The 26,051-nt window shown below is 39.5% G+C and overlaps 1 protein-coding gene across 1 annotated transcript in view; it reads left to right on the forward strand.

Moving 5' to 3' along the window:
• l(2)k09022 (HEAT repeat containing 1 homolog l(2)k09022) overlaps positions 1-26,051 on the forward strand; it is a 371,041-nt gene that overhangs the window by 343,795 nt on the left and 1,195 nt on the right. Inside the window, exons 23-24 of the mRNA XM_067145803.2 lie at positions 3,515-3,907; positions 23,353-23,620. Coding sequence (XP_067001904.2) covers positions 3,515-3,907; positions 23,353-23,620 — 661 coding nt within the window. The remainder of the gene's footprint in view (positions 1-3,514; positions 3,908-23,352; positions 23,621-26,051) is intronic.

Below are 26,051 nucleotides of genomic sequence, written 5' to 3' on the forward strand. Positions count from 1 at the left end.
GAGCTGAAGCGATCAGGAATGAAAATTTTTTGAAAAAATATATGATACGTGCTAGACTACAAGGGTTGAGAGCAATTATCAGAGGACAAGATCTAGTGGTGTCAAGCAGCAACTGGAGCAGAACCTGGTCTGTGAATAGATTGATAGACCTAGAAACTAAGATAAAACAAGGTGGAGAAAAAGAGAGAAGTGTAGTGAATAGTGGTGATGATAGGCAAGTGAAAGATAGTGATATAGGAGAACAGATTGAAACGAGTGCCGGAGAAGACAGACATTATGAAAAGGCAAGTCCAGGAACCAGTGCGAACAAGGGAAACAGTGAGTTGAGTGATCTTAATGTGGAATTGAGTCCGGAGGAAAGAAGGAGAAGGCAACAAAGTTTCAACGAGTTTTGGTCTGACAGTGAGAAAAGGAAAGTGTGGGCTAGAGAATTAGGTAGAGAAGTAAGAGGAGAGTCCGGTGGGGAGGGCTGTTTAAGACCAACTGAGTGTGAATATATTGTGCAGAGTGAGAAAGTTAATAAGAGTGAGGAAGTCAATAAAAATAAGGTTCTACATAAAGAGAGAAGTAGGAGCTTAAAAGATTTATGGGGGAAGATAGATAAAAGAGAAGAAGGTATAGTAACTAGGAGTCAAAAACTAAGTAAAGCTAGCAAGTAATTTAGGGCTAGTGTTTTGTTTGGATTGCTGTTCTTGATGGTAAGATGGTTTTTGATGGTTTGTTATGATGGGTAATAGAATGAGTGTGATGGTGGTATGTGTTGGTATAGAAGGTATAGTGAATTAACGGAATAAGTTGTAATTGGTATGTAGTGATGTAATTTGGGTGTTTGTAAATTTTGGTTTGGTGGACGTGATGGCAAATTTAATGTGGAAGATGGCTTGGTATTTAAATTGATTAAGCATGGTTGAATATAAGTGTGTTTATTTATTGCTGAAATTTGGAGATGGAGAGGTGGTATATGAGGTGGAGCTGAAGTTGTAATTGGTGTGTTTGTATAGTGAACTTAATGGTGATGGTGGTATGTGTTGGTACAATAGGTATAGGGTAATTATGGAGTAAGTTGTAAGTGTTATATAGAAAGATAATTTAGAGTTGATTGGGAATGTTAAGTGTAAGTGAATTATTGCGGAGTTGGATGGAGTTTCCGGTTGGTAATGAAGTGTGTTTATTTATTGTTGAAAAGTAGAGATGGAGAAGTAGTGGTATATGTAATGGCAGAATGTAAGTGTTCAGAGAGATCAGAATGGAGAAGTGGTGTTTGTTTGTAAATTTTGGTTTGGTGGACATTATGGCAAATTTAATGTGCAATATGGCTTGGTATATAAACTGATTAAGCAGGGTTGAATATAATGTGCAGGAACAGATAAGTAGTATAAGGATAAAGTTGCAACGTGAGCAGAATACATAATTGCAGAATGTAAGTGTAGCGAGAACATTATGATGAGGTACACATACCCGGCTGGTGATGTAACGTAAGTCTGGACTCAGCAACCCTGAGTGGGTCAAGTAAAAAGGTAAGAGGGATGGAATGTGCAAGGGTTTGCGTGTCTAATCAAGAGGGGTATGAAGGTCTTTGACATCCTTAATGCCGCTTATTTTATTTCAACTTTATTTGTCTTTAATTAGATTATATTTAAAGTGCACATTTTGGAAAGACAATAGAAATATTCAGGGGAGACGCTGGACGTGGCACGAAAGGGCCGAGGATGACTGCCGTGGTAACCCTCACTTTGGGGGTTATGTTTCCGGAGTATCCGAGGAGTTTCATGCATGTTCAAGGGGTACATTTGATTATTATTCTTATTATTATTTTTATTATTATTATTATTATTATTATTATTATTATTATTATTATTATTATTATTATTATTATTATTATTATTATTATTATTATTATTATTTTTCTTTCCCTTTTCTTACATTATGTGGAGTTTGAAAGAGTGAATATTGGCATAGGCTGGACATTGTTATTTTTCTCATTTAACGGATCAAATGGGTAATTGTTACTGTAGATCTAGAGAAAAATAAAGTATCAGTATCAGTATATTACAAATATAAAAGGATTTTATAATAAGAAGTTAGTTCACATGTAAGAGTTCTTAGAAATTTCTCAAAATAGAACACTTGGAAGAACATCTTGAGTTCAAAGAAGATTAATAAGAAGTTCATCGAATAGGTAACAATACTATTTCCTGTGCTGATATAACAAAGGTCTGTTAGCTGCCCTCATAGTTTGACATGCAATACAAAATTTTTAACACTCATTATGAGTGAGGAAAAATAAAGAGCCCGAAGGACCACAGGTTAAGACTATTTTTTTTTCATTCTGCCTTGCAGAGTGAACTAACATAATAAAGGTTTCTCTCTCATTCTCTTACCTCAAAATAAAAGCAGTCATAAAATCAGGGAGAACCAGCTCCAAGATGGGTCCAGTATCTCTCCACCTGGAATAACCATAGCTAAAAATGGACTAAAGAGATTGAAGCATAAGAGGAAGGGGCATCGAGCGTTCTAGAATATAGTAGTCCACAGGCAGAATATGTCAGCAGCAGTGATGTTAACTGGAGTAGTAATGAAGAACCGGCACTCACTTGAGGCAGGTTGTGCTGGAGAATGGATGATGTGAAGATAGTTGACGATGCCTAGTGTGATATAGTACAGGAGAATGAAGTTTGATGCAGGCAGAAAAAAGCTGGTAAGTAGTATCATCACCCTGGCAATTGTGGGGATTATTTCTATAAACTGAAAACTGCATGGTCATTAGGTCCTTTTGATCAGGAAAATAATGAGAATGAGAAGTCTTGAAATCAGAAGAGCAATGTGAAGGGCCTCGAATGCCCTAATATTGTAGACCCAGCATAAAACAAAATTTGTGTAGCTTAATTATAAACATTTTTTAAAAAAATACGCATGTGCACACGCACGCTTCCATTTTCTAATCGACAGTATAACAGTGCTTATCAGTGAATGTTAATTGCTGCCTATTGTTGTTTCATTGTATAAATTAATACAATGATAGAATTATAATTTTTACTGAGCAAGTTGGCTGTGCAATGAGGGGCGCAGCCATGAGCTTGCATTTGGGAGATAGTGAGTTCGAACCCTACTGTCGGCAGCCCTGAAGATGGTTTTCTGTGGTTTCCCATTTTCACACCAGGCAAATGCTGGGGATCTACCTTAATTAAGGCCACGGCAACTTCCCTCCAACTCCTATCCCTTTTCTATCCCATCGTCACCATAAGACCTATCTGTGTTGGTGCAATGTAAAGCGAATTGTAAAAATTATAATTTTACTAGTTTTATACTACTATGTTTATTTAGAGTTTTGTTTTGGGTTTATATTGTATTTGTGAAAATATGTTAGCATTTAAAACTTTAATTTACTGAGAGATGTTGTTACATCTTTCACATTTGTGAATAAACCTTGGCAGTACAATATTGTAACAATATTATTGTGTTCAGTTTCATTAAAGTTATGTGATTAAGAATGTATAATATTCATTCATTTCAGGCAAAAGCTGTCTGGGCTGATTCCTCCTCGTGTGCTGATCCCGTCAGTAGGAAAGTGTTACTCTCAACTTATTGAGAAGGAAAAATTTGCTGCACTTGGTCCCTTGATGGAAATTCTTGCTGATAGCTTCTCTGCTATATCTGGTCCAGAGATAAACCAGTTCTTGCCAGACCTGACTACATTCTTCTTGTCAGCTCTACAGTTCCGTACAGACTCATCAAACACTGATGTATCCGCAGAGAGTGTTCTTGCTGCTGAAGGTCACATCATACAAGCTTTAGTAGCTCTCGTGTTTAAATTGTCAGAATCATCATTCCGCCCTCTGTATTACAACTTATTTCATTGGGCTACTAGCTTAGAACTCCACAAAGTTAGAGTCATCACATTTTACAGGTAATTATATTGTTTATAAATATTTGTATGTTCCGTATTTTTAATTTGTGTATTTCTTGCATATATGACAAACAATGATCAGTTGAAAATTTTGAAGTCCCCAAGTGCAAGCTCAACCAAAAAAAAAAAAAAAAAAAAAAAAAAAAAAAAAAAAAAAAAAAAAAAGGGAGTACATTATCATAGTAGTTTCTTTACTACACACCTCAGAAAAAGTTTAAGATCACACCTGTGTGTCATTTAACTGTGTTGCTTTCTAAGCCTGACCTATGCAGACCAGAAAGGTGGCCCTTAGGCTGTTGATTAAACATACAACACATACCTCAACTTGCAGGCAGAATGCCGTGCTCAAATGGGTGGCTGTATTTTAAATTGTAGTTTTTGTACTAGTGTAGAAACATTAGAGGTGTGTTCTAAGCAGTTTATTGAGCATCTAGGATGGATGACATGTAATGTTGACATGTGAACGTGTACACTTAATCACATTATAGCAAAAAAAGATGGTTGTCCAGGGCAGTTGCTCGATGTGTGGGCCTTAATGTGGTTCGAAGATGGAAGTCGTACTGGAAGACAAGAATGGTTGATGACTTACCTCGCACAGGTCGCTGAAGGACTGTGACTGCAGTCGATGACCATTACCTTTGAATTTCAGCTTGGAGGAACACTGAACGCAATGCCATTAGGCTGAATAATGATTTTTGGACAGCTACAGATTGCCGTGTTTCAACTCGAATGGTGAGAAATGGGTTGAACAGGGCACAACTTCACTCTCAACACCCATGGCGAGGCCCAGCTCTCAAACCTGCACATCACAGAGCACAGTACAGATGGCCCAACATTATTCTGAATAGTCTCTTCAGAATTGGCATAAAGTCCTTTTCACAGATGAGTGTCGCATAAGCCTTGTTCCTGACAATCATTGACAATGCATTTGGAGCAATCTGGTCAGGCGTTACGTCTCAGACACACTGTCAAGCTCGTGCTAGCAAGGTAGTGGCTCCTTGATGTTTTGCGGTGGCAGTGTGTGAGAGCAATGTACACTAGTGATTGGATAATCGAATACAAAATAATTGCTTATTTGATTATTTCATTTTAATTAATTACTTTTCCATTCAATTATTTTATTGGTTGTTTACTTATTTTTTGATTATTAATTTGAATTTCATTTCAATGATTGGGGCAATTGAATAGTGATTGCTTTTGAAATAATCAAATGAAAAGTAATCCTAATGTTGTTATCAACTCATCAATTTCATCACAGGGAAATTAATATTACCTATCTCCATTCCCTTACAGGAAGTGTGTGGGTGGGATGAATGGTCTCTGATAAACCTTCTGAAAACAAGAATAACTAATGCTCCATACGTATGAATGAGTTGTCCACTCAGATGCCATTAATTAAATGTGGGGCTGAGTGGCTCAGACAGTTGAGGTGCTGGCCTTCTGGGCCCAGCTTAGCAGGTTCGATCCTGGCTCAGTCCGGTGGTATTTGAAGGTGATCAGATACGTCAGCTTCGTGTTGGCATATTTACTGGCAAGTAAAGGAACTCGTGCGGGACTAAATTCTGCCATCTCGGCGTCTCCAAAAACCTTAAAATGTAGTCAGTGGGATGTAAAGCAATAAACATTATTATTATCTTTTAATTAAATTGCATAGATAAATATATATTGCATCACGTGGTTTTGCAAAGTGTAATGCTATATAGTACTGTATTGACTACTTGACTCAACAAATTTATCAGGTCATAAATTAAAATTTGCCAGAATTTTCTCTAAAATATAGCGAAGTTGCTAGTCACTATCTTTGAAATTCTGTTGCTAAGTGACTTCAAAAAGACTCCGATCACTAATGATGATGATGTTGATGATGGTGATAATATTTTGTGATAGTGGCTCTTTTCCCAGCCAGGAAAATGTGTAAATAGTCGGTATAAATCAATAAGAGTTGAAAACAATTAAGGAAATGGTGTGGTGGTGATTACTGTGTTAAGGGAGCGCACAATGCGCAACCATCCTCTATTAATACTAAACAGAGGGAAAAATCGAAAGGTGTCCGACACTTCGAAATATGAAGATACTGGGCAAAGAAAGACAAGGGCCATGAAGGGTGTGAAAATGAAAGACTCCCTAGGCCTTGGAAACCTAATAACTTTGGGGGCATGTTTGTGGGTTACTGTAGTCACGTCCTAGTTCGTGAACCATGGGCAACGGCTGAGTGGCCTAGTAAGTGGTCCTGAGAGTCGGGAGACCAGTTGCTATGGAATGGGCGTGGTCATCTCGGACATATTCTGAGTCGTGGCCCTCCTTGTGCTCAGGCGGCTAGGACTATACAATTCACCGGTGGTCCATAACCCGTTAGAGGAGAGATCCTCACTTGGACTATGTGCAAGTAGGGTAGCATCCTGCTTCATGAATTTACCGAGCTCAGAACACTTTAAGCAAGCCTCGGACCTATGGGAGTAATGGAGTCCCACTCCCATTTGACAGGCGAGGGACTCCTTGGAAACAACTTGGCGAACGAAATGGAATTCGATGGGGAGCTATCAATATTAATGGGGCTTACGGAAGAAAGAAGGTACAACTGGCTGAGTCAGCAAAGAGGATGCATCTGGATGTGCTAGGAGTAAGTGATATTCGGGTAAGGGGAGATAATGAGGAAGAGATAGGAGATTATAAGGTGTACTTGACGGGTGTTAGAAAGGGAAGGGCAGAGTCTGGGGTAGGGCTCTTTATCAGGAATACCATTGCACGCAACATAGTTTCTGTTAGGCACGTAAATGAGCGAATGATGTGGGTAGATTTGTCAGTGGGAGGAATTAAGACAAGAATTGTGTCCGTGTATTCACCATGTGAGGGTGCAGATGAGGATGAAGTTGACAAGTTTTATGAAGCATTGAGTGACATCGTTGTCAGGGTCAACAGCAAGGATAGAATAGTGCTAATGGGCAATTTCAATGGGAGAGTTGGGAATAGAACTGAAGGATACGAAAGGGTGATTCGTAAATGTGGGGAAGATATGGAAGCTAATGGGAATGGGAAGCGTTAGCTGGACTTCTGTGCTAGTATGGGTTTAGCTGTTACGAATACATTCTTCAAGCATAAGGCTATTCACCGCTACACATGGGAGGCTAGGGGTACCAGATCCATAATAGACTATATCTTAACAGACTTTGAATTCAGGAAATCTGTTAGGAATGTAAGAGTTTTTCGGGGATTTTTCGATGATACAGACCACTATCTGATCTGTAGTGAACTAAGTATCTCTAGGCCTAGGGTAGAGAAAGTGAAATCTGTCTGCAAACGAATAAGGGTAGAAAATCTCCAGGGCGAGGAAATTAGACAGAAGTACATGGATATGATTAGTGAGAAGTTTCGAACAGTAGACAGTAAGCAGGTTCAGGATATAGAAAGTGAATGGGTGGCATACAGGGATGCTGTAGTAGAAACAGCAAGGGAATGCCTAGGAACAACTGTGTGTAAAGATGGGAAAAGGCGAACATCTTGGTGGAATGATGAAGTGAGAGCAGCCTGTAAACGTAAAAAGAAGGCTTATCAGAAATGGCTCCAAACAAGGGCCGAGGCAGACAGGGATTGGTACGTAGATGAAAGAAACAGAGCGAAACAAATAGTTGTTGAATCCAAAAAGAAGTCATGGGAAGATTTTGGTAATAACCTGGAAAGGCTAGGTCAAGCAGCAGGGAAACCTTTCTGGACAGTAATAAAAAATCTTAGGATGGGAGGGAAAAAGGAAATGAACAGTGTTTTGAGTAATTCAGGTGAACTCATAATAGACCCCAGGGAATCACTGGAGAGGTGGAGGGAATATTTTGAACATCTTCTGAATGTAAAAGGAAATCATCATGGTGGTGTTGCAAACAGCCAAGCTCATGGGGAGGAGGAAAATGATGTTGGTGAAATTATGCTTGAGGAAGTGGAAAGGATAGTAAATAAACTCCATTGTCATAAGGCAGCAGGAATAGTTGAAATTAGACCTGAAATGGTGAAGTATAGTGGGAAGGGAGGGATGAAATGGCTTCATAGAGTAGTAAAATTAGCATGGGGTGTTTGTAAGGTACCTTCAGATTGGGCAAAAGCAGTAATCGCACCTATCTATAAGCAAGGGAACAAGAAGGATTGCAACAACTATCGAGGTATCTCATTGATTAGTATACCAGGCAAAGTATTCACTGGCATCTTGGAAGGGAGGGTGCGATCAGTCGTTGAGAGGAAGTTGGATGAAAAGCAGTGTGGTTTCAGACCACAGAGAGGCTGTCAGGATCAGATTTTCAGTATGCGGCAGGTAATTGAAAAATGCTACGAGAGGAATAGGCAGTTGTATTTATGTTTTGTAGATCTAGAGAAAGCATATGACAGGGTACCGAGGGAAAAGATGTTCGCCATACTGGGGGACTATGGAATTAAATGTAGATTATTAAAATCAATCAAAGGCATTTATGTTGACAATTGGGCTTCAGTGAGAATTGATGGTAGAATGAGTTCTTGTTTCGGGATACTTACAGGAGTTGGACAAGGCTGTAATCTTTCACCTTTGCTGTTCATAGTTTACATGGATCATCTGCTAAAAGGTATAAAATGGCAGGGAGGGATTCAGTTAGGTGGAAATGTAGTAAGCAGTTTGGCCTATGCTGACGACTTGGTCTTAATGGCAGACTGTACCAAAAGCGTGCAGTCTAATATCTTGGAACTTGAAAATAGGTGCAATGAGTATGGTATGAAAATTAGCCTCTCTAAGACTAAATTGATGTCAGTAGGTAAGAAATTCAACAGAATTGAATGTCAGATTGGTGATACAAAGCTAGAACAGGTCGATAATTTCAAGTATTTAGCATGTGTGTTTCCCAGGATGGTAATATAGTAAGTGAGATTGAATCAAGGTGTAGTAAAGCTAATGTAGTGAGCTCGCAGTTGCGATCAGCAGTATTCTGTAAGAAGGAAGTCAGCTCCCAGACGAAACTATCTTTACATCGGTCTGTTTTCAGACCAACTTTGCTTTACGGGAGCGAAAGCTGGGTGGACTCAGGATATCTTATTCATAAGTTAGAAGTAACAGACATGAAAGTAGCAAGAATGATTGCTGGTACAAACAGGTGGGAACAATGGCAGGAGGGTACTCGGAATGAGGAGATAAAGGCTAATTTAGGAATGAACTCGATGGATGAAGCTGTACGCATAAACTGGCTTCGGTGGTGGGGTCATGTGAGACGAATGGAGGAGGATAGGTTACCTAGGAGAATAATGGACTCTGTTATGGAGGGTAAGAGAAGTAGAGGGAGACCAAGACGACGAGGTTAGACTCGGTTTCTAACGATTTATAGATAAGAGGTATAGAACTAAATGAGGCCACAACACTAGTTGCAAATCGAGGATTGTGGCGACGTTTAGTAAATTCTCAGTGGCTTGCAGACTGAACGCTTTAAGGCATAACAGTCTATAATGATAATGTATTTATGTATGTATAATTTAAGAGCCCGTGGGGCCCCTTTCAGTCGCCTCTTATGACAGGCAGGGGATACTGTGGATATTCTACCATCCCAACCCACTGGGGAAAATAAAAGTTGGTGAATGAAAGAGACAGAGATGTATTATTATTATTATTATTATTATTATTATTATTATTATTATTATTATTATTATTATTATTATTATATATAATTCGCTGGGGCCATCAAAGACCACGTTAAGTCTTGTTGCATTTGACACTGAACTTGGCCTTCTTTAGAGCCCAAATTTCCCTCATTCTTTGTGAGTGGGCTTGCTTACGCTCCTCTGTCCAAGGGGCACTGTGTCTTCTCTTCGGTTGCTCGTCTCGGTTTAGCCCGTTCGTCAATATTTTCTTGCGGAAGAGATCTCTGTTAAGGGCGTCTTCAGCTGAGATATGTAGCATTTGCAGGTCTTCTTTGGTATTTCTAAACCAGGGAATTGTGGTTTTGGGGTTTGAATAAAAAAAGTGAAATATTTCTTTAGTTAACTTTCTTTCGTCCATTCTTTTCAGATGACCGTAAAATCGTGCCCGTCTTTTTCTGATTGTGTCAGTAATTTTCTCTATTTTGCTGTAGACTTCCTTGTTGGATCTCTTTTGATGGATTCCATTTCTGTACTTTGATCCCAAGATTCCTCTCACAATTTTGCGTTCTCTTTTCTCCAGTTCTTCAAGGAGTCCTTTGTTGGCATTTAGAGACAGGGTTTCGGCTGCATATAGAACTACTGGCTTCAGAACTGTTTCATAGTGACGTATCTTGGTGTTTTGGGAAAGGCATTTTTTGTTGTAGATTGTGCGGGATGTTTGGTAGGCTATTTCCAGTTTGCGTACTCGCTCCTGAAGTGCTTCTTTGTCCAGTCCATTTTTCATGATGATCTCGCCCAGGTATTTGAATTTGTCTACTCGGGTGATGTCCCCGTATTTTGTATAGAGTTTTGGTGGAGCCTCTTTGATGTTAGTCATTACTTCTGTTTACTCAAACGATATCTGCAAACCAGTTTGTTCGGCAATTTCCTTTAAAATTTCAACTTGAGCTCTAGCGGTTTCTATGTCGTTTGAGAGAACAGCAATATCATCGGCAAATGCTAAGCAGTCTGTTGTGATCCCCTTGGATTTCGTTCCTATTCTCAATGGACTGTAGTTGGTTTCCTGTAATCTCACCCGCCAGGTTCTGATGATCTTTTCAAGAACACAGTTGAAGAGTATCGAGGATAGCCCATCACCTTGTCGGACTCCTGTTTTGATGTCAAAGGAATGCGAGAGACATCCGTGGAACTTCACCTTGGATTTTGTATCGGTCAGGGTGGCTCTAATTAATGCCAGCAGTTTCAAATCAACTCCAAATTCATTTAAGATGTTTAGCAGGACTTCCCGGTCAATGGAGTCGCACGCTTTCTTAAAGTCCACAAAGTGCACAATATCTGATGATCGTGTTGAGATTTTGGATCTGTTCAGCTGCTGAGTGACCTTTTCTGAACCCTCCTTGGTATTCACCTATTTGATGTTCGACTTGTGCTTCCAAACGCTCCAGAATGGCAAGTGATAGAATTTTGTAAGTCACGGGTAGCAAAGATATTCCTCTGTAGTTGTTGATGTTCTTCATGCTGCCTTTTTTGTGTAATGGATGGATCAATGCTATTTTCCAATCTTCGGGTAGGGTCTCCTTGTTCCAAATTTCTTCTATTTGCTTTTGCAAGATATCAAGTGATTCTTCTGGGGCATATTTCCATAGTTCTGCTACTACTGAGTCTTCCCCCGGCGCTTTGTTATTTTTGAGACGGGCAATGTGGCGCTTGATTTCATCTCTGTCGGGTGATCTGGAATCTGGGTACCTGAGTAAGGGTTCCTTGGTCTCAATGGCGCTTTGCGGTTTAGAGCAATTAAGTAAATTCTTGAAGTAATCTGCCAGAATGCTGCAATTTTCTTCATTTGACGTCGCCAGTGTGCCGTCCTTTCGCTCAAAGCATAGAGATGGTGGTTTATAGCCAGCGAGTTTGCGTTTGAAGGCTCTGTAGTACTCTCTGCTTTCATTCTTCCTAAAGTTTTGTTCTATCTTTTTAATGAGAGATTTTTCGTATTTACGTTTCTCAGTTCTGAACACCCTAGCTGCTTGGGCACGTTGGGTTTTGTAGGTTTCCCAATCATTTTCTGATTTCGTAGAGTAGTACTGTTTCCACGCATTGAGTCTTTCTTGGAGGACTGATTCGCACGTACCATTCCACCAGGCATGCTTTTTGCTTCTCTTGATTTCTGCAACGTCTTTGGCGGCCTCAACAAGGAGACTTTTGGCGTTGTTAGAGTCAGTGTCATTTGGTCTAGCCTTCTCCTGGAACTCCTCGACCCTTTGCCGAAGTTTATCATTGTCGAAGCGTGTGATCTGTTTGGTTGTCTTCCTTGTGTTTTGCGGGAATTGGTTTGAATTTGATAAGAGACATATAATGATCTGAGGCCACATTGATGCCTTTCTTTACCTTGACATTCATAATCTCAGGGCTGTTTCTCCTGGAGATTGCAACATGATCAATTTGGAACTCTCCGAGAGCTTGGACGGGTGAACGCCAAGTCATTTGCTTTCTGGGTAGATGGCGAAAGTGGGTCGACATGACCTGCAGGTTGTGATTTTCGCAAATGGACACCAGTCTTTTGCCGTTTGGATTGGTTCTTTTGTGAGCAGGGTAATTTCCTATAACTTTCTTGTACTTCTGTTCACGACCTAGTTGGGCATTGGAGTCCCCCAAAAGAAGCTTGACATGGTGTTTGGATATTTTGTTTAATTTTTCATCCAGGAGGTCCCAGAAATTATCAACTTCGTCTGGATCAGACTTGTTCTTATCGTTTGTAGGAGCATGTGCGTTAACTAGAGCGTAGGTTTGTTCACGCATTTAATTGTGAGTATAGACAATCTGTCATTCACAGGTTCAAAATTTGCAACCGATTTAAGGATCTTGGTTCTAACAGAAAACGCGGTTCCAAGCATCACAGCTCCATTGAGGATTCCTCTTTGCGCTTTGCTCTTGAAAAATTGGTAGCCTTCGGATTCAGAAATCTCTTCAACTGGGTACCTTGTTTCCTGTAGGGCCATTATGGATATCTGATTTTCGTGAAAAGCTTTGGTGAGGGTTTTCAGCTTGCCAGTTTGTGTAAGTGAATTTATGTTGAAAGTTGCTAGAAAGGTTTTAGATTTTGGCCTGAGTTTTTGACTCTTCGGGGTACACCGAGACGCTCCGACTCGTCTCTTGCATGATGTCGAGTCTCCCCCAGAATCCGAATGAGACTCCTGCGCCGTGGCGTTCACAACGAGGGATTTATCCAAAGATTTACCCCCTGGGGTATGTTTCTTGAAATGTTGTGCCATCATGCTTTTTGACTTGACTTTGCTTTGGACGGGTACCCATCCTTTTACAACTAGGGTTGTTAGCCCTAGAGGTTGCCTCAAGATGTTTTCTGGCTTCTGGTCATTTACCAGTCTTCGCCGTAACCCTGGCAAGGGACCAGTTTTTTTTTCACGGTGGTATTTTATTTCCCTACTACCCTCTGACTCTGCTGGCGGCAGAGCCAGCGAGCTTCCCCAATTCCTATGGGACGCGCCCGATGGAGGTAACCGGTAAATCCCCACACAGGTATTATTATTATTATTATTATTATTATTATTATTATTATTATTATTATTATTATTATTATTATTATTATTATTATTATCATCATCATCATCATTTTTGTTGTTGTTGTTGTTGTTGTTGTTGTTGTTGTTAAGCACCAAGGGGTCTGCTCAAGGCTTAACATCCCCATCGGATGGACGAATCACCGTCAACAGCGTCATATGTCTTAAAGCTAATATAACGTATTTTTCCCTTTGACATAAATTTATATTAATGGCATGTGGACCGGGCGAGTTGGCCGTGCGTGTGGAGGCGCGTGGCTGTGAGCTTGCATCCCGGAGATAGTAGGTTCGAATCCCACTATCGGCAGCCCTGAAAATGGTTTTCCGTGGTTTCCCATTTTCACACCAGGCAAATGCTGGGGCTGTACCTTAATTAAGGCCACGGCCGCTTCCTTCCAACTCCTAGGCCTTTCCTATCCCATCGTCGCCATAAGACCTATCTGTGTCGGTGCGACGTAAAGCCCCTAGCAAAAAAAAAAATGGCATGTGGCCTCTGGAGAGGCCTCGTGCTGGTCTTTTGAGTTGACGCCGTACAGGCGACCTGTGTATCTGTGAGGAAGGGGCCCTACCTAAGATGAAGTCTAATGCTGAACACAGCACATACACCCAGTGTTTGATCCATAAGAATTAACTAATGAAAGTTAAAATCTGCGACCCGACCGGTAATGAAACTCAGGACCCCTTGGACCAAAGGCCAGCATGCTAACCATTTATCCATGGAGCTGGACTATATAAAATTATAGTAGGTATATTGCCTGCTGCTGTTTAAAAGAAATTGTCAGTTGATAGTACTGGGGCTTAGTTCCATTGTGTGGCCAGAAGACGGCATTTACTTAAATAAGGAATTTTATTTTACAAATATTAAAGATTAAGACAATTAATTCACTCGTTTAGTTTCAACATTTGGAGATACATTTGGAAAAAAAAAAAAAGGCGCATTCCTATTTCTTGTACAAGTTCATCTGTTTGCTTATTTCAGTCCATCCGACACAGTTAAAGTGAAAATTTTAGGCAAATCCGAATATTCTGTGCGATACAGCTGAATGATATTTGAAACTCATTTGATTATTTATTTGATCATTTAAATAATCGGCCGGAGGTTATTAGAATATTAAAAGTATTTGATTATGCAATCACTACAACTGAATGATATTTGAAACTCATTTGAATATTTTATTTTTATTATTTAAATAATTGGATGGAGGTTATTTGATTATTAAAAGTATTTGATTATCCCATTACTACTGTACACCACTTCTAGTCATGCAGGGCAATGTCTTGGCTGTACGATACAAGGATGTCATCCTCTGACCCGTAGTGAAACCATATCACCAGCATAATGGACAATAATTTGCTCATCCATCATGTAGTTCTCATAAATTACTTCCTTCGTGATCATGAAATTGCTCAACCGTGTAACCCAAACATAAACCCTATTGAACACGCTTGGGATAAGTTAGAGAGAGCTGTTCATGGACTTCGCAACCCACAAACCACTCTGCATGATCTACGCTGAATCACCATTGAAGTGGGACCATTGGACGAATATTACCTTGATAATTACTGGACAGTATGCCAAGACAAATTGGGGCATGCATCAATGCAAGGGGACGTGTTATCCGGTATTAAATGTACTGACATCTGCTGCATTCAGTAATTCGAATTGAGAAAGCAAAGTTGTATTGTTGTAAACCCTATGTGGAGGGATGTATTCGCTATTGCATGTTGCTATGGTGGTTGGAATGTGGCATCTTGTGTGTATGTGAAGAGACATGTTACAAACCTAACCAGCCAGTTCCCAAGCCTGAGAAATTAACCTTTCATTGAGTTGAGTTTATTTCTTTAGCTTGTGGTAAGTTACACGTTAAACCACACAAATATTATGGAAAGAAAAAAGAACATAATGAAAAAAGCAGTGAATAATGTATAATGCAGAATAAACACAGAAACAAAAAACAAAAAGGAAAACACAATATGGAGATGGAGATTATATATATACACAACAGAAAAGAGAAAGAAAAATACAAATGTAGAAACAAAGAAATACATATCTACTGTATATTACATAATTTAAAAGATATAAACTAAGCTAGAATATCAAGTTGTTGCAGTCACTGAATATCTTCCATGGATGCCGTTATACAGTCGTCAATAGTTCTGGACGCACTTAAAGTGATGCATTATTTTATTTTCTTCCCCACAGTTACAGTAGGAGAAGGCTGTAGGCCCCAAGGTTGCAACACAGAGCCTCTTCCACCATGCTCAGCACACACTCTGTTTAGTGGAACCTATACACTCCGTGGAAGGTGATATCTGAGTGGGGGCTGCATAGCATGAAAGATCGATCTCCTGTCTTCAGGGTACTTCGCAGTCCATTCTTTATCTCAGATTCACATTGTAGCATAATTATCTCTAACAAGTTTTTGAGCCAGCAATGAGATGTTATGCATAATTAGTGAAAATAGATTATTGTAGGGAACAGTGAGATTTTTTAAATTTGCCAAGTGTCTAATTTAAACCTGACTCTGTACTGTGGGAAATTTTTTTTCAGAACAATGAATGGTATGTAGTTATAATTGTGTGGTTTCTAACTTTGAGGTCATAAGCCCAGAATGCGTATGTTCCAAAGATGTATAAAACTTTTAGAAGCTTGTTCCTTCTTGCACTTTTGTGATAACCAAACATATTGTTGTTGGATAGTGAATGTAAACTTTTGCAGGAATGTGGCACAAAGATAACATGTGGACCATCTCCTTCAGCGTAGTTCTTAATTGATCATGTTGTCCATAATATTCACTGTGTAACAAAGTACTATCATTGGGCTTAGGTTACACCTCCAAGAGATTGTAGACATTGGGTGGTGTGAATAAAAATGAGTACGCACTCTTTACTCGCGAATTTAGAGCAGGCACTCGCAATGAGGTGAATAAAAACCGCCTGTCGGAAGCAATCACTCACAGCAGACCTGTGACCTTGAGCACACACTCCAGTCGCTCGAGTAGCAGAGTGGGCGCTCCAGATTTCTGGTGAATAAAGATAAAGCAGGCACTCTTTCCGGTAAGCGCCTGCTCATGTTTCCTTGAGCTAACTCAGTAGGTGACTCCAAATGATAGTGTCAAGTTCAGTAGCATGGCAGAGGTGATGGTTAATCGGAAAAGAAAATTATATAAACTTCGCAGAGAATCATCTCAACTCGATTACAGTGTTATAAAGGTCCAGTAAGGAGCATGCTGAAGAGCCTCCATGGGTCAGATGGCAGCGCGCCGGCCTTTCACCTTTGGGTTCCGTGGTTCAAATCTCGGTCACTTCATGTGGGATTTGTACTGGACAAAGCGGAGACAGGACAGGTTTTCCTCTGGGTACTCCAGTTTTTCCTGTCATTTTTCATTCCAGCAGCACTCTCCAATATCATTACCTTTCATCTGTCAGTGATTAATCATTGCCCCAAAGGAGTGCGACAGGCTTCGGCAGCCGGCACGATTCCTGTCCTCACCGCTTCACTCATTCCATTCCTGACCCGGTCAGATGACTGGAAACAGGCTGTGGATTTTCAAGGATCATGCTGAATGGTTAGCGGAGCATTTCCTTGGGCTTTCCAAAGAAACAAGAGGTAATGCACTAAAAAATGAAGACAAAATGTAAATCTTCTTGCGTTATGTTGATGACCCTGGGTTTCAGAATGGAGTTGGTGAAGACATCTCGGAGGTTTTAACATGAACAGAAATGAAAGCAGATTATTAGATAAAATTCCAACAAATGTTGCTTAGATGCAGGAAGCACGGGCTAAGTGGCATGAACGTTTGAGCTTCCCTTATGCTGTCGGAACTGTAGACTGTACTCACGTACAAATTCAGAAGCCACATGTTCATGGGAATGACTACATTTGCAGAAAAGGTGTCCCTAGCATTAATGTACAGGCCACTTGCAATGGAAAGGAAGAATTCATCCAGTGTGGATGTAGCACGGCCTGGCTCTGTCTATGACTCCCGAATTTGGAGAAACTCCGATGTTTGCCGAGTTATGACGCCTCTGTAGGAAGTCGAAAGGATGACAAATTCTGCAGATCTTACAACTTGCTTACGTCACGCCGACACAGATAGGTCATATGGCAACGATGGGATAGGAATGGCGTAGGAGTAGGAAGGAAGCGGCCGTAGCCTTTATTAAGATACAACCCCAGCATTTGCCTAGTGTGAAAATGGAAAACCACAGAAAACCATCTTCAAGGCTGCTGACAGTGGGGATCGAACCCACTATCTCCCGGATGCAAGCTCACAGCTGCGTGCCCTTCACCGCACGGCCAACTCATCCGGTCCTGTAGATCTGGCTCCTTAAAAATTTCATTCAATTGTCAGTATATTATTTTCATCATAATTAATGTTTGTTATTTACGTTATAGGCCTACCATTGTCCTCAATTTATTAATGTCGTAATATTCAGGCTATGATTTCCTACCTTTCAGACGACCGTTGGTAGGGTTATTCTCCCCCTGCATTAGATTCATCAGCCGCTCCTCCCATTATTTTAATGATATGCATTTGTTTCCCGTGCGCTTTAATTCTACTTTATATTTCAGTCTTGTTTTCATGTTTTTGCACATGGGGATTTGGCCCAGTTTTACGGCCGTATGCTCTTCCTGATGCCAACCGTAGATGGAGGGATGTAATTACTATTGCGTGTTTCTGTGATGGTTGGTAGCGTAGTTTGTTGTGCGAATATGAAGAGGAAAGTGTTGGGACAAACACAAACACCCAGTCACCGGACCAGAAGAATTAATCAGAGGCGATTAAAATCCCCGATCCAGCCGGGACGCTCTGAACCGAACGCCTCAATGCTGACCATTCAGCGAATCAGATAGTTGTTGGACAAAAATGTTTAAGTTAAATTTAGCGAGTAGCTCACAGTGAACTGCATTTATTGCACTTGATTTCTTGTGCTTCTTATCCGGCAACTGTGAATTTGAAAACATAATTGTATGTTCCTTTAAAATGGAGATAAAAGTGGACTGGAATTCCACACTGTCGTCGTCTGCCATGTTAAGCATTAAACTACCCGGAAGTCATCGAAGTGTTATCACAGTTTAAGGTGTTATATACATGGCACGTGCACGACCTTGATCAGTGACACTGAGTGGCTGCTCCAGACACTTGAGTGTATGCTGTGCTTCCGCTCTATATTTTTATTCACCGCAAATGCGGAGTGGAAGCTCATCGGCAGGCAGACACTCAGGCACTCTGCGAGCACACGCTCACTCGCTTAGACTCATTTTTATTCACACCACCCATTAGCTAAGAGCAGTATCAGATTGGCCATGAATCACAACTTGACAAAAGAACCGATTGTGGGATAACTTAAAGAAAGGACATTATCTACCTGGCAAATATTATCAAGATATCAGAGGCTAAGGTTCCTGACAGACCCTGCATTTGATAGTATCGGTTTTCAGTCTTTAACCGGGGGATGAACCGACCCGACCGAGAATCGAACCCGGGACCCCTTGAACCAAAGGCCAGTTTGCTAACCCATTAGCCCTGGAGCCAGACTATTTGGGATGATCACTTCGTATATCAGTTATTCTCCCTGTGGGGAGCGTGGAAGTGACTATTAGCGCTAAAGGTGGCCAAACCGTAAGGTAGAAAGCCGTCCATCCTGATTTAACTAACGCACGACTGCAGTCGACTGTAGTGTTAATTCACAGAAAGATTTGCTATTTTTCTGTATATTGTAGTATATTGCAACATGTAATTTACTTATAGAGGCATTATATGGAACGTCCTCGTCGTACTAAGCGACACTGTTGTGTCGTGAACTCCTATAACTCAGAACGTTACAGCGATCCTAGTGTAAAGTTTTTCACGTTCAAAACGAAAAAGAAAAAAGTCAAAATGGAAATTAGTAGTGAACCAAATGAAATAATAAGAGAAGTATATTCAAACGTAATTGACACCTTGAGAATGACAGTGGTGTAAAGTCATTATTAAAGCAGACATTAACAACGTCTCATAAGTTCCTTGTCCTTGTTTATTACATCACAAAATTCATATAATCCAATAATTAATTTTGTGCTGATTCAAGATTTCACTCTTCCTGTAAATAAATCCAAATTCTTTCCTGTGAAAAATATTAGGCGGAATTATGACTGCATTTTGAAACTTCTTCAGTTTCGATTCTAATTAGTGATTTTTGCTGGGCTAAGTGGCTCAGACAGTTGAGGCGCTGGCTCCTGAACCCAACTTGGCAGGTTCGATCCTTGCTTAGTCCAGTAATATTTGAAGGTGCTCAAACTCGTCAGCTCCGTGTCCGTGGATTTACCAGCTCATGAAAGAACTCCTGCACAACCAAATTCTGACACCTTGACATCTCTGATAACCATAAAAGTAGTTAGTGGGACGTAAAACCAATATCATCATCATCATCATCAGTATTATTATTATTATTATTATTATTATTATTATTATTATTATTATTATTATTATTATTATTATTATTATTATTATTATTATTATTAAAAACATTTTGAAGTACATCAAATTTGACACCTAGGATATAGGACCTTCTTGTAAAATTACAATTTAGTGTGTCAAACAGTTTTGGAGGGATGAATAATTTCGTTTCCGGAGCTAACTTCATTAATGCCTTAGAGGTGGAATGTTGTAAAATATTTCCTATTTTCCATTTGGAATTTTGTCTTCGTATTAAATGGTTTCAGAGGAATGAGTATATTTTTTGGGTCTTAACCCCCATTTAACACCCTTAGAGATTAATCTCTTATAACAACAACAACAACAGCAACAACAACAACAACAACATCATCATTTCCATTTATTTAGGAACAAACAGGCTGCCACTAAGTACAAGGTAAAACATATCAAATTTTCTGTACAGATCTATTAATTGAAGAAAACTCTAAATTATGAAGGAACAGTATAATTAGTGCGGTGTTTCAGAGATGTAGTTGTAGAGGTGGTGTCTTAGGATCTTGATGGAGCCTCGGAGGACGAGAGTCGCAATTTCGGGGATGAGCTTCATTGGGAGTTGGAAGCGCTTCCATGTGGCGACGAAGTGATGGGGTATGGTACCGCGAGCTCCAGCCATTATCTCTATTATTTCAATTTCCTGAAGGTGGTATTTAGATTTGTAGTGGGGATGGTGGGTTTGTATTTGTTAATTTTTCCTAGATTGACCTCCTCTGGCTGACCGCTGTGGTGCTCGAACCTGACAGTCGGTTCTAAGATGAATCCTTGAGAGCTGTTGTCTTTAAAGGCTATGATGTCAATTCTCTGTGAACTGCCGTTTATGGCCAGTCCGTGTACCTCCTCATGTACAGTGAATCTCTTCTTTCTCATTTCTTCGGCAATGAAGGATCTGATCTGGTGGTGCCGCATGTTTCTTAGGAGCTCCCCGCGTGAGCAGAATCCCAGGACATGACCAAGAGTTTCTTTCTCTCCGTTTCAATGCCGACAGAGGTTGTTGTCCAGGGATCTGCCTGACACCGAGCGCACCGCAGAAACATTGGCAGTCATCTTTATAGCCTCTCTCCACTCGTTGCAAGACAGTCTGTTATGATCTCACACCCAAGAGTTTGCTGGTGTGTACTCCTTGTAAAGTTGTACACAGAGTCCTTTTTGCGGTAGTGAACACCAGGAGGTGAATTCGTGTTCTCGTAGCTCTTGATGGATCTTCTTAGTATCGTACAGGCCGTTCTTAGCGGTAAATTTCCGGGTATCAGCGGTTGTTAATTTTAAACGTTCTATATGTTCCCGACTCTCCGCGTGAGAATCCCTCGAAGCGACGCCGAGTGGATTTTTAGTCTTGAGCAAGATGTTGCAGGCATTAATGCATTGTCTAAACACCTAAATCTAAACACCTTCAAATACCACCAGACTGAGCCAGGATCAAACCTGCCATGTTGGGGTCAGAAGGCCAGCGCCTCAACTGTCTGAACCGCTCAGCCCAGCTAATCTTTTTTTCACACCAGGTATATGTACCTTAATTAAGGCCACGGTCATTTATCTCCCAAATTTATCCCTTTCCTGTCCCATTGTCACCAATAAGAGCAACATAGAACAAATTGAAAAAAAAATGTATAATTTCATTTGAAGCGTGTTCTTTTGTCATATTATTTGATTCACTTTTGGTTATGAAATTTACGACATAAATCCATCCTAAATAAAAATATCCCTAGATCGCTCCTTGCTCATTACAAGCCTCGTTAATTCAAAGTCGTTGGGATGCGAAAATCAGACTTCGAATTACGTGATTTTGAAATAACCGCCAACACGTACTTCGGAAACGCCAACCCTTGCGGCGTCATAATATATTCCAAGACCCATTACTGCGTGCAATTAACTTTGATTCACAGTTTAAAGCTCTCACATGTCATGGAAAAAACTATTTCCAAAATGTATCCAACAAGTTGCACTTGGATAACTCACCGGCAAACATAACCTCACGCAATTAAATCAAAAGAAAGGAAACATGATTCAAAGACAAGGAGAAATCTATACTGGCTCTCCTGTGCAAGTGCTTTGGATTACTATACTGTATGCATTTTAGATGCCTTGTGCTTGCACGAAATGTACCCGATGCACTTAAAACTTCGCGGCTTATCGAACTTTCCTATGACGAGAAGAGAAAATCTCTCGCTTCCGTCCACATTACAACAACAGTACAGTGACTATACTTGTACGATTTCCTGCCATGGCACTTCTAAGACCCATTAAGCATGCAATCGCCTTGATTCTCAGTTTAAACTTTTCAAATGCCATGGAAAACACTATTTCAAAAATTTATCCAACAAGGTGCATTTACATTATTCAAATAATGCTCTTGTATAAAACAATGACAAAAATAACCTCATGCAACGAAAGGAAGAAAAACATGATTCAAAGACGAGGAAAAATTATGCTGGCTCCCCGTGCAAATACTTTATCATTTTGTTTACTGTACTGTCTGCATTTTTAGATGCCCTGTACTGGCGTGGAGAGTGCCCGACGCCCCTAAAATATCGTGGCTTTTCAAACTTTCCTATGACAGGGGAAGGAAGTCTCTCGCTTCTGTGTGCAGTGTGCACTGCATAACAACACAGTACATTGCCGGCTGGCAATTCTCTCCTTTAAAACCATAAGTCCGTTTGGTCTCAGCATTTTAAAAAATATAACAAACAAACAATGCAGTTTCATCGGCATTGACAATATTGTTTGGTGCATACAAATTGATCATAGGCTATAAGCCACGTCGTTGTTTGTTTTTCTTATTTTTGGCTGATGATGATGCACACCAGCATCAAAACCGGTACTAAGAATAATAAAATGTTATAATTTATCTTATAACAATGTATGGTATTGAATAGGTGGACCTGTCTTGTCTCCATTAGATTTTCGCCAACTGTCGGCATAGCCATTGTTCACGAATTCTACCTCTCCGCACACTGCCTGCTACGTGATATTGTGGCGTTCCTAAAAACGCCGAATACAAAATAATTACGATTCCGCTCGAATATGCCGAACTAGGTGAAAGTCCGCAAAGTTACCCCTTCATGTTCCGGAAGATGCGTGTTTTCATGACGCGGAGAAATTTTGAATTTAAATTACTCTGTAAAATACTATATATTTTTTTTCAAAATGTAAAGGCAGTTTCGAATTAAAAGTCTGAATTTCGGCAACAGGACCGACATTGTTCTTCGAATTACGAATTATCCGTATTTTGAATTAAACGATTTAAATAACATGCAAAACCATACCTCATGTTTCCGGGAACGAGACCTGCTTCGAATTAGGCGAGATTTTGAATTAACCGATTTTGAATTACTGAGGTTCTACTGTATTTGCATTAGCAACTCGCAACGCTAGACTGCACAGTAACACAGGGAAGTCCACTAGAGTGCTCTGAACCTCTTGACTTGAATGTTCCCCATAATCTCCATTTCATGTTCTAATCATGAACTCCTGTTGTTGTTTTCTTTAATGCAAGGGAATGTTTATGCTTAATATATTTTGTTGTATGTGTATAATCATTAGGAACTTTTCCATATAAAATTTTGTACCATATTGTGTCCTTTAAGAAAAAAAACTAATTGTGCTAAATTTTGGACAAAAATGCAGATTAAATTTATTTAAGGAAGAAGTGTAGAGTGAGCAAATTTAGCTTACATTTGATTGTAGGACTGTTTTAAGAAAGAAAAATATTAGACCATATTATTGAGAATGTTATGTATTCCTTGTATTTTCTGATACAGTATTTACTATTAACTAATTTACTGTTAACTAATTTGTTTTTACTGTTTAGGTTATCTAGTGGCATAGCAGAGGGTCTCAAAGGGCTGTTTGTCCTCTTTGCTGGTCATTTCGTGAAGAACGCTGCTAGCATGTTGGACCAAAACAATATTTCAAAATCTGAAACCCTGTACTTTGGAAGTGGAGAAGCTGCAGAATCAAAGTCTCTTCTTCTGGTAGAATATGTACTGAAGACATTACATAATGTGTTTCTTCATGATTCTCACCACTTTCTAACAAAGGAGCGGTTTGATACACTTATGCAACCATTAGTAGATCAGGTTAGCATCTTTCAGACTCTGAAGTTAAATACTATTTTAAAATTTGCAAGTGCCATTATATTTAGTTCCTTTATGTAAGACTAGCCAGAGCAAAATGTAGCATCCATGGAAGTTTCAGTCTCATTTATGGCTGGTGACAGTAAGGAAGCTGTGGAGGTATAGGTGGTGCTGAGCACGATTAGTGTGTCTGGATGTTAAGAAAGATGCTACTCAAAGGGATGGTCATGCTTCAGTAGCACTTTTTGGCCCAAGAGGAAAACTGGGGCAAACTACCTCACTCTTCATTATACCTTTTACATCGTTATAGCACCACTATAAGTTCTTGTGGTTTCCCTACAATCACATAACTTTAAGTGGCGCTTCGTGAGAAATCCAACCAGCCTGTGGAGTGCTTAAGAGAAAGGCAGATAGAGTTGAAGTGATGAAGTAAGGGCAGATTCTTTTTATGTATCACTTTATCAAACAAATTTTAAAATATTTTAAAATATTTTAGAATATTTTGTTTGGACACTACCAGGCTGTCTTGTGTTAAATGGTAACAAAAATGTCAGTGTTAAAAAAAAGTTTCTGTTCTCCATAATCTGTTATAGATTCTCAATAACAGGTAACATTAATGGGCTATAATAGGTGGTGCTATTGTTCATTGGGTTAAGAAGTTTGCCACTAGCCTGTATTTCCAAACCCTTTTATATATGTTTCAATCACAGTAGCAGCCTTGTCTAGGTACATAACCCTTTCAGACCTGAAAGAAAACTGAAGGTGTGAATTTTTGTTTGTACGTCAAGAACTGACTAAAATGCTGCTCAATACACATATTAATAGTTTATTTTACAAAATAAAAACTAACATCCTAAAAACAGGACCCACACAATTGTGCGTATCAAAATTCAAAACCTCGTATCACGTACGATGGTGTAGCTTCAAAATTTACGTTCACTAACCAATGTACACACTTCATTGAATATATTCCGGTATTCAGTAAAGCTTCTAGATTAATATAAACGCAGTAAATAAATACTTACTTTCGGCACTACTGCTTCCTGCCATCTCGCCGATCAACTGTGCTTTTTAAACACTTCTTCCTTCGCCCTGGCGGTCAAGCGCATACTAAAATCAATTGAAATACATGCCACGTGTCCTGCACAATCACTGCAGTCCGGTGTAGCGCCGAAAAAACATCAAATACGGTCAGGGATAACTAAAATACGAACCCGCACAATTGTGCGTACTCGGTCTGAAAGGGTTAAAAGTGGAAGTGAACACTGTGAACTAGTGGCATCATAGAAAATTGATCCTTGATCAGTTTCTGTCCTCTTCCCAGCTTATCTAATAATAGTGTATTACAACCTCTTGGCTTTGAAAATAATGCAGTAATCCTAAAGCAATATTTTTCCCTTTTTGTAATTTTCCAGTTTACAAACTGGAACAAAATGAAAGATTTCTAGGATGTGAATTACAGAAGTAACAAAAGCTTTTTTTGTCACTGTAGTACTTTGCTAGAGAATATTATGTAAGCATATTTGTTCTGCACACTGACTAGCTTGTGTTTCATGGTAAGAAAAATGTCATTGTTAAGTTTTTAAAATTTCTTTTCACAATTTGTTGTGGGTTTGCTTTACCTCATATTATTTGTTAATTTGCAAGGAGATTTGGCACAGGTTAATATATACTGCAAATCATGATGTAACATGTTAGGAAGTTTTTCATATACTGTAAGTGTTCAATGAACTGAACTTTTAGCAGAAGGGAATATGATTGCGAACATTGGCTGCACACTAGAAGTTGTCAGAAAGAGGCCCAAGGGATGACCTATGTAAGAATGGACTGATATGCTACACAACGATATGAAGAGAGTGACACGGACAACAACCAAATTAAATTAAGACAATGCTGCTAGGCAAGACAAATGCTGTGAGCAGGTTCAGTAAACTGGAGCATTTGCTGTTATATGGACAGCCTGTCTAAAATTTGGGTAGCCGGGCTGAGTGGCTCAGATGGTTGAGGCGCTGGCCTTTTGTTTCCAGTATGGCAGGTTCTATCCTGGCTCAGTCCGGTGGTATTTGAAGGTGCTCAAATACGTCAGCCTTGTGTTGGTAGATTTACTGGCACATAAAAGAACTCCTTTGGACCAAAATTCCGGCACCTCGGCTTTTACGAAACCAAAAAAGTAGTTAGTTGGACGTAAAGCCAATAATAATAACAATAATATATTATTATTATTATTATTATTATTATTATTATTATTATTATTATTATTATTATTATTATTATTATTATTATTATTATTATTATTATTTGGATCAAGGTACCATTTTCCTTTGTTACTAAAACAGACTTTTGCAGCAAGAAATACATATAATTATGTGAACTTATATATATATTTATTCAGGAGAAAGAGAAGTTTACTTAGGTAAGTACTGTTTTTGATAGT

This window comes from Anabrus simplex, chromosome 4 (assembly GCF_040414725.1).
Source record: "Anabrus simplex isolate iqAnaSimp1 chromosome 4, ASM4041472v1, whole genome shotgun sequence".
Taxonomy (NCBI): domain Eukaryota; kingdom Metazoa; phylum Arthropoda; class Insecta; order Orthoptera; family Tettigoniidae; genus Anabrus; species Anabrus simplex.